At 41.7% G+C, this 11,667-nt stretch overlaps 1 protein-coding gene and 1 pseudogene across 1 annotated transcript; both read left to right on the top strand.

Annotated features, from left to right (window-relative positions):
* Positions 1-6,591: 6,591 nt before the first annotated feature.
* On the top strand, positions 6,592-7,445 carry LOC147899560 (wall-associated receptor kinase 2 pseudogene; annotated as a pseudogene).
* Positions 7,075-8,122, top strand: LOC147899559 (wall-associated receptor kinase-like 14). Its single transcript, XM_087378354.1, has one exon. The coding sequence runs from the start codon at positions 7,471-7,473 to the stop codon at positions 7,762-7,764; it is 294 nt and encodes a 97-aa protein (XP_087234480.1). The 5' UTR covers positions 7,075-7,470; the 3' UTR covers positions 7,765-8,122.
* Positions 8,123-11,667: the final 3,545 nt, after the last annotated feature.

Below are 11,667 nucleotides of genomic sequence, written 5' to 3'. Positions count from 1 at the left end.
ACATCGACTGCTGTAGCTAAACACTGGTCGGTGTTGTTAATTATACTGCTCGATGTACCCTAAATCGGTCAGTATTATGTAATACCGGTCGGTGTTGTGTTGCAATACCGGCCGGTGTATCGATGCACCGGTTAGGAACCAGTTGGAGCCAATCCCAGATAAAAATCACTACTGGGGCATTTTAAAACGCCCTAGGGATAATTTAAAAACATTCAAAACGTTGTAATACAATGTTTTAAAACTAACATTTTAATACCATCACAAATCCCTGAGCTTATTGAACAAGAAAGGGAAAGCACTATATATGTAGGTCCATGCAAACGAACGTTACGCGGGTCAAAAGCTACAATTGCCATGTTAGTCCTTGTGATCTATGTATTGTTCACGATTTGCTAGTTGTATTAAATTCTTCTTTTGTGTGATTATGTTCAATGGGTTTTTCCAATTTGAAATTCTTATGTAAAGGGAATTATTTTCGTAGACTATGTTGGTGGTAAGGAAGTAAATCCAAATCACTGCTTGTCATTGGTCTGCTTTTGCGGTTTTGAAAATACTATGAGCACCACTGACAATCCCGTCTTGAATATCTACTTGGCTTGCACATATTTCACCTATCATTCCTTTCTTCAGTGCTAATATTTCATGTAGTTCTACTATTGCTTGTGTATTTGTGGGTGCTTTGATTTATTTATTGTATGTTTTATATAATTGCATGGAGGATGTGGGGGATTCTGTAGTTTCCATAATATATATTTGTTGTTTCTTTGTTTTTGTGCATTGGTGAAGAATAGATGTGTTAATTCAAAATTTGAGTTTGGCTTCCTATGGTTCATGTACTTCAAGTCTTCATTTGTGTGCTAGCCAATTTTGATTCTATTTAGGACTTCTATGAATTCATTATCTTTTTGTCACTTTTTTTTTTGCAGATCATAGCAATGAACTTCGTTTTGCTAATATGATAAGTGTCATTGGGTGTATTGTTGTTTTGAATATCCACTTGTCTCTTAAAGGACTTGCTTGGTAGAGGGCACCACAAAAAATGACATTCAAACCACTGAATGCTTTTGTATGATTATGCTTAATTGATCGTAGTCAGTGTGAATTAAGTGTAACATCTTCTGGCCAATAAGTTATGCTTCATCAAAGACAACCAAATTTAGGTTCTTATACACTACAATGAGCTTTTCTAGCTTCTCACCTACTACATTCGTTGGTGTTGGGGTGAGTAGTGGAAGGTGCAGAGCTACGTAAGTTGTGATGCTTATTTGTGGGGGGTGAACTACTAAGAAACCCTAGGTATGACGTGCTTTCATGGGGTATTTAAGAAACCCCTCAACTAAAATGTTTTCTCCAATTAAAGTAGCCCTCTTTACTTATGAACTAATGGATTTTTCCTAAATTTGAATTAAAAACCTCATTTGTATTGTAATCCTGTTAAATTTTTTCCAAAAATGGGAAATAATTCCTCTCCTTTTGAATGCACTTGGTACACTAAATTATTTGGAGGTGACCCCCCCCCAAGAAAGCAACCTTTCTTGTGTAGTCCATAAGCAAAGTTGTTAGGCTATTGGCATCGTTATCAATTGCCTTTGCATATTGTCGAATGGGTCCTTAGACTATGATGTAGAGGAAAAATCTTCTACCTATGCCTACACCACCAATTAAGAAGAGATGGATGGATTTTTTAGGTTTCCTAATCTGTTTTTTAACATTACATCGTCATGTATTTGTCATTGTTGGTTGTTCAAACTTTTGAGTTCATCATGATAATCTACATTAGGCATAAATTTATAGGTCATGTGCATTGAATGATTGTTATTGCCTTTCATTGATTTGTATTGGGATGCATATACAGCCAAGAAAATGTTGTCTAAGGGATTGTCGTGCTTGTAATATTTTGTGTGATGTCCTCAAAGAGGGCGTTGGTGTCATGATCAGGCAAAGTTTGTAATGTTGCCTTTCTATCTCCTTGGAAGTTTGTATTAATAAAGTCGTTGTATGGACAAGTTTGCAAGTGGCAATGATAAAGCAATGTGTGTTGCTTGTTGTGAGCTTAGATCTTGAGTATTTATCCTTGTGTTGCCAAGTCATCGAAGGACATGATGTGCCACATTCGAAGTCATGTAGGCACACTCTGATTTTTTTGCTAGGATGCCTTATTTCCATGATGTCTTTTTGCAGAAGAAAGGTACACTGGTGCAGTTGCTATGAACAAAAATAGACTTCTCTATTGGAAAACGAAGACCTTGAGGAGAAACATGACAACCAACTCAAGAAAGTCAATCATGAAAAAAATACAATCTAATTAATGATGTATCCTCATAAATGGTGGTGATTTCTAAGAACAATCGGTTTCGACAAAAAAAATGATGGGATTAGGAATAGATCTAGCTAGCCCTTCTCTATTTGTAGGCAAGATGGGATTAGGAATAGATTATAGGTAGGCCTTCTCTAGTTGTAGGTGGCACAGGTTTTGGAAAGATAAAACCAGACTAGATTTCTAGGAAAGTACAGTAGATCTATCGGCCAATGAGGAAATTGTGAGTGTTGAATGGTGTTTGCCATGGTAGTGGTGAATGGAACAATGACACCCTATAGATGATTGGTCTGCTAGTATTGAAGCAGAGATTATGTGTGATCAACTGCATGTGGAGAAAAACATATAGAAGTAGGTGGAGCAGATAGATAAGAGCACCACCTTGACAAATGCTACTCTAAAAATCATGGCCTTCAAATGGTACCATGCACAAATGTAGTGGCAGATGTCGACTTCCAATAAAGAAAAAATTGTGAAAATCTAAGAGTGACGATGATTGGAGAGGAGCTCCATCCAAAAAAACTTCAAAAAAGACTCTTCTTTTGCTCCAATGTCAGATTTTCCTAGTCTTCCTCGATCGCCCTCTTTCGATACCTCACCCTTGGCTAGTTCAATCACAACCCTTATGGATGTTCAAGCTCAGAATCCATTCAACGCTCTTGATCTTTGAAACAAGTAGATTTTTCTTATCGAGCCTTCTCCTTCCAATCCAAATCTAAGTTGTTGATTGTTAGTTTCTCAAAGTTGCATTGGCTTAGTACGTTGATCCAATGGTAATGCAACTCTCAAGCATGGAGAGTAGGACCTTTTTCAATCCTTTCCGTTATGTACCATCTCTGATCAATGACTCTCAATAGCAATCGGTGCCAGGAACTGCCATAGTGCAAGGCCACCAATGTTTGTTTTAGTTAGGTCTATTTTGGAGAATGCATATTCTCTATACATGCAACTTTCTACTCTTCGCTAAGGTCGAGGATTAATGCCAGCTAGTATGACCTCCCTCATCTTGATTGTAGTTGTGACATCATTTCTCGTCCTAGTATCTTCAACTTAAAATTATTCCATTAACCTATAGTGGATATGACAACCCATGCAATGGGTGTGAGAAACGGAGTAGGGAATCAAGCGGTCATTGACCTCGTCATCAGCAATAATCTACTACACTTCTAGTAGACCTCAATTGGACCTCTGCTATTGCTCCATAGTTGGTTATAGTGTCCACCGGCCTATGCCTAGCTTTTGATGGCCCTTGATAATATTGCAAACACAAGCTTGTTGTCTCAAAGGGCGAAGAGAACAAGAAAGTGAAGAGATTGGGCGATGAAGGTCAAACAGGTCTAAGCAAACCTGGATTTAATATACACCATTGAAAAAGCAAATTTAGAGCCATTGGATCATAAGTAATCCAACATTCCAACATATACACATGGCTTAAGGAGAAGCCAACTTTTTCTTTAATGGACTTGGCTAGTCATATAAAGAGCTCCATGTTTGACTATGGCCAAACTTTTTGCACGACCTTTGGCATTGCTCTACATCAAGATGTAGTACATAGGCACTACATGAGAAGTGTCCATGGTATGCACACGCTTTGGTCATCAACTAAATGTGAAATCTACTCATGACCATTGCAATCAATGGAGGTCCACATGAGAAGGATCCATGGTATGTACCCTCTTTGGTCATCAGCTGCATGTAAAATCTAGTCATGACCATTGCAATCAAGGGATCTCCAAATGCTTTGGTGGTAAACTACATGTACTATGGTCATAACCATTGCATCAATGGAGGACGAGATGGGATTGGTAATCTCGATCAAATGAGGCTTTTCGATCAGTTGGATAAAAGGTTTTCATATTGATTTGTAGTCATATTTAGTTGTTTCCTTTGTATGCAAGTAGCACTCTCAGATGATTATGTACATAAGGATTGAATGACTAGGCTTCATTCAATGCTTATGTATAACACAACAACACAAAGCACCCACAGACGCACACACAGATGCGTTTCCTTAACTTTAAAAAAAACTTACGGGTGCATCTATTTGCGCATCTACAGACCCGTGTCTATAGGTGCATCTATATAATAGACAGATGTGCCTATAGACGCGCTTTTAGACACTCTATAGAAATTAAAAGATGCGTACATAGACACGCTTATAGACACTCTACAAAATCTTTTTTTTTAATAAAAGCAGAATTTTATGTGGTTGAACAAAATGCTATGTATGTTGTGTATGCTATGTGGTTACAAGAATCCCATTTCCACATTGTGCAATTCAATTCTTACAGCAAACCGCATTTTAATTAGCACAATTCCAAGCACGTCTATAGTCGACGATTACAATTCCGAATAAAACATTACAACTCCAAAACGTTTAGTTCATAAGGCATTCATTGATAGAACGTTGCACAAGGAAATTGAAAGCCAAAAAAATAAAAGGAGTGTATATTAATTCATAGCCTAAAAAGTGCTTGTATGTACATATAGCACGAAGCCAAGCCACGTCCTATGGCTTCAAGTACAAAAAATAAGAGAAGTGTATATACAAGAGAGACATGAAGCCAAGCCAATGGCTTCAAGTACAAAAAAGAGTAGCTAGCACTACTTCTACGACTAATCTAAGTTCTTCGCATCCTCGCTACCTTCTTTGCTCCCTTCTTCGCTCCCTTCTTCATTGATTTCGATGAGCACATGACTGGTCGAGGGCTGTGTGCCCCTTGATAGGATGATGAGTGAAATTTTCTTGGAAGATAAGCATGCCGATTGCAACTATTCTCGCTCCATGTTGACCACGGCAAGACTTTTTGTGTTAAGATCTCGTGACCTTTTTTTACATGGCTATTGGTTGTTGGCCTTGCTCACCTTCAAATAGATTCTGAAATAGTACATAGGATAGCAAAGTTAGTGCACCCAAGAGTTATGGATTATTCCAAAAGGACAGTCTTGAGTTCCGTCTTCATTGCGAAAAGACTTTGTGTGTTACATGACTTCTTGGAGTTCCGTCTTGACTACGGAAAGACTTTGTGTGTTACGTGACTTTTTGGCCTGCCCTGCTGTGGGTAGGCCTTATTCTTTTTTTGTTAGTGAAGGCTTCAACTTTGGAGATAGGCAAATTTCTGAATTTTTTAAAGTTTTTATTGTGAATTGTTGATTGGTCCACTTGTCTGTTTTTTGTTTTTTATGATTGATTTTATCTCCAGCTATTCCTCCCTCTTTCTCTCTCTGTCTATTTCAAGGCAAGCCCCCCCCCTTCCCCCTCTCTCTCTCTCTCCCCCCCTCTTCTCCTTCATGCTGGTGGAGTTGCAGAGGATGCGATGCCACAGGAGGGATCGTGGTCGATAATCCAGAAGGGGTAGGGGATGGAAATGCCACCACAGGTGGGCCTCTTTGAGTAGGAGGAGGTATGTGGTAGTGTAGGAGGAGGAGCATGGACTGTAGAAGCGTGGAGGAGGAGGATCATCGCAGATGCAAGAAAACTCGAGACTGACCTTGTGTAATAAGCCATAATTCTTGGGTGCACTAACTTTTCTAACGTATCTACTGTTTCATACTCTATTTAAAGGGGAGCAAGGCACAACCATGTAACCCTTCCTCCTCACTGACTCTGGCCACTTTCTGATTCTCAAGTTTGATCCAATTCTCTTAAATCACTTCTCCATCAACTCCACAACTGTCAGAGCCCATCCTCAGACCTGCAACGCTACAAGCAATTCTCCCTCTACTCCATCTTTCACTCTCACCGGGCCCTTCGCAATATCCGAAAGAAATTATTTTGTAGTTGTGGGATGCCGTGCCTACGGCAAGTGCAGCGGCTCGAGTAGCCTACGCCGTGGCCCTAGCTATTCAATTTCTTGTCAGACAGGTTGCTCTGAAGATATTTGCCTCAGAGATGACTCTAACGTTGTTATCGCGAGCTACCCCTGCTGCCTCGTTTCGCTCCCAGCAGGATTGACACAAATATATCTAGAAGCGTCTGCAGCAGGGGATTCGGAAGGATGCGGAGACGTGGCCACGATATTCGATCCATCCAGCACGGATTTTGTAAGTAATTCATATGTTCTGGACATCATATGGGGCATCTTGTTTGAAAGTACATCTCAGAATTGCTCCAGTCTCTGGAACACATCCGGATGTGCCTGTTCCCAATATGCCGAATGCAGCGAAATTCAAGGTTTCCACATGTATACCTGCACTTGCTCTTCATTCAACTACGTCGGAGATGGATTCACCAACGGAACTGGATGTAACGCAATTGAAGGAAATAATTCGGCATGGGCTACATTTACAATAGGTTTGTGGATCTGTTGCTGGGCATGTCTTTCCAAGAAGCTTTTCCTGGCACACATCTCTTACATTTTGTTTTCACCTTCTCAGCTGTCCGGCCGGTCGGGCTAGCCGTCTCCCTGACGATCGTCTTCTTGTTGCTTTCCTGCTTGCTCAACTCTCGAGCGGCGAGTCGTAGGAGGCGAAGGTACTTCAGATTGCACGGTGGTCACAGATTGCAAGAGCTTCTACCGGGCATCCAAGGGCAAGTAACGCCCAGACTCTTCGGAGAACGTGAACTAGAAAAGGCTTCTCAAAAGTTTTCGGAGACAATGAAACTGGGAAGTGGTGGCTATGGTACCGTGTACAAGGGAATCCTCACGGATGGCTTAGTTGTGGCAATCAAGAAATCTAACCGTTCGCAGCAACCTGCGGAAGCCGATCTATTCGTCAACGAAATCATTCTCTGTTCCAGCATCAGACATCGAAACATTGTTCAGCTGCTCGGTTGCTGTCTCGAGACACCAGTCCCCCTCCTCATCTATGAGTACATTCCGAATGGAACGCTATCGGATCATCTACGAGGCAAATTCGGTAACAACCTGAGCTGGGAAACCCGCTTACGAATCGCACGTCAAACTGCAGATGCCTTAGCGTATCTACATTCTGCTGCGTCTCCACCGATCATCCACAGAGATATAAAATCTTCTAATATCCTCCCGGACCACGACTTCACCCCAAAAATCGCCGATTTCGGTGCGTCAAGACTAAGGGCACCAGATGAGACCCACGTCTTCACGACAGTGTTGGGCACGTTTGGGTACTTGGATCCTGAATACTTTGAGACTTTCCGCCTCAGTGACAAGAGCGATGTCTACAGCTTCGGCATGGTGCTACTCGAGCTAATAACTTCTTTGTCGCCTGTGGCACTGGGCAGCAATCAATCTTTACTGTGCAAAGAAAAGGTGAGGACAGGAGAGTTCTCTGAACTCATAGACGCTCATCTCACAGCTTCCATGACTACAGAAGAAACGAGCGCCGTTGATCGTGTGGCCGAGATGGCCCTCAGCTGCTTATCAATCCAAGGCCATAGCAGGCCTTCTATGAGAGAGATTGCTGATGAACTGTATCGTATCCAATTACGTAGCTCAATCTGCATACAGCATGCAAACTCCAACTAAGTCCAGAAGAAAATGAGGGACCTTCACTATTTGTTGCACATGGAATATTGACCACAGAATCAGCCTCCGAGAATGAAGGGGTGATTTGTATGGAAGAAGATGTGGGAGTTCAGCATGGTAATGCCACTACTGTAGGAGCTATGATTGTGGATTAGTTTGGTGATATTTCCAACTTATTGTTTAGGAGAGTGAGGGGAGTGTGGCACCTAGATTGTGCAGTACATTAGGATGAACCTGGAAGAGGCTATATGTAAGAGTGTTGCTAGTTGTTTTGCAATACACGAGGTTGTTCTTTGGCATGCCAAAGGCAAAAGCCTAAGCCATTCTTTCTCACTTTCACTACTTATCGGGAATGTGCAATGGCCTTTTACGCTCTTTAAAGGCTGCTAGCATGTTGGGATAGTCTTGGCATAGTGGGGTGCAATTTTTTATAATTGATAAAACATTATCTCATTGTTAGTTTATCATTGTATGGATGTGGAGCATTATGGCAGAGTTAGGGGGGAGGGGGTATTAGACTATACCTAAAATGATTATATAGATGAGGGAGGACGTGGGGGGTTACATTGGTGTAGGGGGAAAATAGTCCATGTGTAGAGGGAGGATAAGGGAACGAGGGATTTTTTAGGGTTATCATTAGGATAACCCTCCCCCTCCCTAGGGTTTTTATTGCAAGGACATGGCCTCCTCACTCCTTCCTGTCATGGCAATGGCCTCCTCCTTCACTGCTTGCCATCCTCCTTCCTCCGTGACTCCTTCGCTTGTCGTGCTCCCTCCTTGTGCTACCCTTGGGCTGTGGCTACGTTTTCCTCTCTCGAGCTGCCTTTGCAGGAGTTTGCTCCCTCAAGCTGCCTCTATGGAAGTTTGCATCTATGCAACTGGAGGGAGTGAGTCATGCAGCTATGCGAGTGGGTGAAGTCAATACTGCCTCTATAGAAGAAGCGTAGTATTCTGTGCTTGCATTCATTTGGCGTTGACCCCTTGGGCTATTCATGTGTCAGTGAGCTTTGACTTCGTGCACTCGTTCTCGATCTCCTCCTTTGCGCGTTCGTTCATCTTTTTCATCGAGGGTCGATGGGCGTTGTGATTGGTGTCCTGCTCTTGCTAACAGAGGAGGGAGAGAGAGTGAGAGATAAGAGAGAGAGACATGTACACACGTGCACACACACACACAGATAGAGAGAGACAGAGAGACAGAGAGGAGGGAGAGAGAGCGAGAGATAAGAGAGAGAGACATATATATATATATATATATATATATAGAGAGAGAGAGAGAGAGAGAGAGAGAGGGAGATAAGACACACACACACACACACAGTTAGGAGAGCAAGAGAGTAAGAGAGAGAGAGAGACAGGGGGGGGAGATGCATGGGTTAAAGGTCACTGTGCCTTTACCCCAGTTATGTACAATACCCAAACACATATAAATAAATGAAAAAGAAGATTAGGGTGTTCTGCACCCACCAAAACTTGTGTGGCTCTCTATTTCTCTCTCTCCCTCTTTCGTTCTTGCTTCCGTTGAGAGCACTCTCAACTGGTATCAGAGCCCGGGTGATGTAGCTGAGCATGCGTGAATGCCTGGAAGCTCAGCAGCTCTGTGGGAGGAAGGAGAAGCTCTGTGGGAAGCTTTGTTGGTGACCTTACTTGCATCCGAGTGTGCAGAGACCTTGAAGGAACCTTTGGAAAAGTTACTTTGGTTTTGTGAAGTGGTTTTGAGAGCCTGTTAAGTGTTTTCAAAGAAAAAGTCATTTTTTAAGCTTTTCCCTGTTCCGTTCGACGACAGAGACTCCGTATTGACTTGTAGAGGCAACTATTGCTTTTGGTATCCATTTCACTTCAGGAACTTGGAAACACCTTTATTCTTGAATCTGGGATCATTTCATTGGATTTCTAACTCACTGTGCCAGTTTCTACGTTTTTAAGCCCGGGTGTTGGAACTCAAGTTTGGAGCAACCATTTGCAGATCTTGCAGTTTCGGTGGGCTCAGGAGGTCCTAAAACTTCTATGTTGCTCATCATTCGCACTCCAATGGAGTTTACACTTCTGTTTCCAAAAACATTTTTCGATCTGCATGTTGAACCCAATGATTAGGACCATGGTTTCCAAAACCATCTATCCCATTGCATTCCGGACACCTAAAAACCCCTACCTGTCAGTTCCTACCTGTCAGTTCTTGCACGATTCGGTGGAGTATTTTCAGAGTTATAGATCTCTGTGTATTGGATTTCATCGCTCTCTTATGCATTTTTCATTCCTCTTTCATTCTAAGGTTTTGAAACCTTAGATTTATACCACATAGCAGTGGATAAGTGTTGACCCCATTTCTCACTCATTTGTTGGGATTTTGGAGTTCCGACAGAAGAGAGATATTTGCAGATTTTTTTGTTGAGTCCGATTATGCAATGGCACCCATGTTTTGAGGCATCTCAGGTTCTATTTTCAATAGTGGTCATTGCCGTGGGACCATGATTTCTTGAGCATACCTTATGCAGATCACTCTGGTTGCAGTTTGAGCCATGTGCGCTCATTCGTGGTGTGCATTGGGTTGTAGTGGATGATCTATAGGCCATTTGGATGCATTGCAATCCTTATTGGATGCGTTGATAGGCCCAAATTGCCTTGTGGGATGCTATTTTTTATGAACGCTTTGCACATGGATGCTATTTTATGCTAAGGGACAGCTTTGACACATTGCAGGTGATGCACTGATAGTGTTATGCTCTCTTGGATGAGATATTGGTAATGCATATGCCCATGGACGGTGTTTATGCTTGAGCCATTTGGCACTTATTGTCATTTTGGATTGCCATTGCAGTTGACATTTTCTTTTGGGCCAGATTTGCTCATATGGATGCATAGTATATGCACATGAGTCAGATGCATCTTTTGATGCTTTGAGCTTTGAGTTTTGGTGATATTTCACTCTATTGTGGCATACACATTTGGGTGCACCTGGTATTTGGTGTGATTCTCTCTTGCACGCACTAGCATTTGGGATTTTACTTCATTTGCATCATGGCATCCTCTTCCATGTTTGAAAAGTAGTTTTTCAGCATTAAAAAGTTTGATGGGACAAACTTTTCTTTGTGGAAAGAACAGATAAGGGATGTGCTTATTCAAAAGAAATAGATTAAACCCTTGGCAGATATTGAAGCTAAGCCTGCAGATATGTCTGAGGTTGATTGGAATGAGTTGGATGCATTAGCAAAGTCTACTATTAGACTTCATCTTGCGGAGTCAATTTATTTCATAGTAGTAAATGAGCAGACTACAGAAGATTTGTGGAAGAAATTGTGTGCCACTTATGGGAAGGAGACTGCCTCTAATAAAGTTTACCTCATGAAGAGGTTGTTTGAGCTGCAAATGAAGGAAGGGGTCTCCATTGCTTCTCACTTGAATGAATTCAATATTATTTTCAGCGAGCTTCAGGCTAAGAAGATGAATTTTGATGTCGAGACTAAGGCAATATTCCTCTTATGTTCATTGCCATCCTCATGGGATACCTCGGGGGGGTCACTATGTATGAACCCTCTATATCACGTGCGTTCGAGGCCTATTTGTAAAATCCCTTATCTGTAAATTTTTCCTTAATAAAACGTACCCTTTTTCTATACAAATCTGTAAATTTTTTTACATTTCATTTTAAATGCTCCCTTATGTATATTAATTTTTGAGAAATTCAGGAATTAAAAATATCCTTCTGTTGAACTCACGTGATAGGGTTACATATGATGAGTGACCCCCCCGAGTGGGATACCTTCCGTACAGCTGTCAGTAACTCTGCACCTAGTGGAGTACTGAAATTTGATGATGTTATGGGTAGCTTGTTGGCCGAGGAGATTAGACGGAAGTCTATGGACAGCAACAAGCAGGATGCAGCCTTAAATGTGCGAAGGGACAGCA

This window comes from Dipteris shenzhenensis, chromosome 8 (genome assembly GCF_047967505.1).
Source record: "Dipteris shenzhenensis isolate YYH24624 ecotype China chromosome 8, Dip_SZ_1.0, whole genome shotgun sequence".
In the NCBI taxonomy this organism is placed as follows: domain Eukaryota; kingdom Viridiplantae; phylum Streptophyta; class Polypodiopsida; order Gleicheniales; family Dipteridaceae; genus Dipteris; species Dipteris shenzhenensis.
The sequence above is the reverse complement of the archived record's forward strand: the minus strand, read 5'-3'. Positions and strand labels throughout refer to the sequence as shown.

What these genes read in the sequence shown, in the direction of transcription:
- LOC147899559 (XM_087378354.1), top strand. Translation starts at nt 7,471, where the DNA reads ATGGTGCTACTCGAGCTAATAACTTCTTTGTCGCCTGTGGCACTGGGC.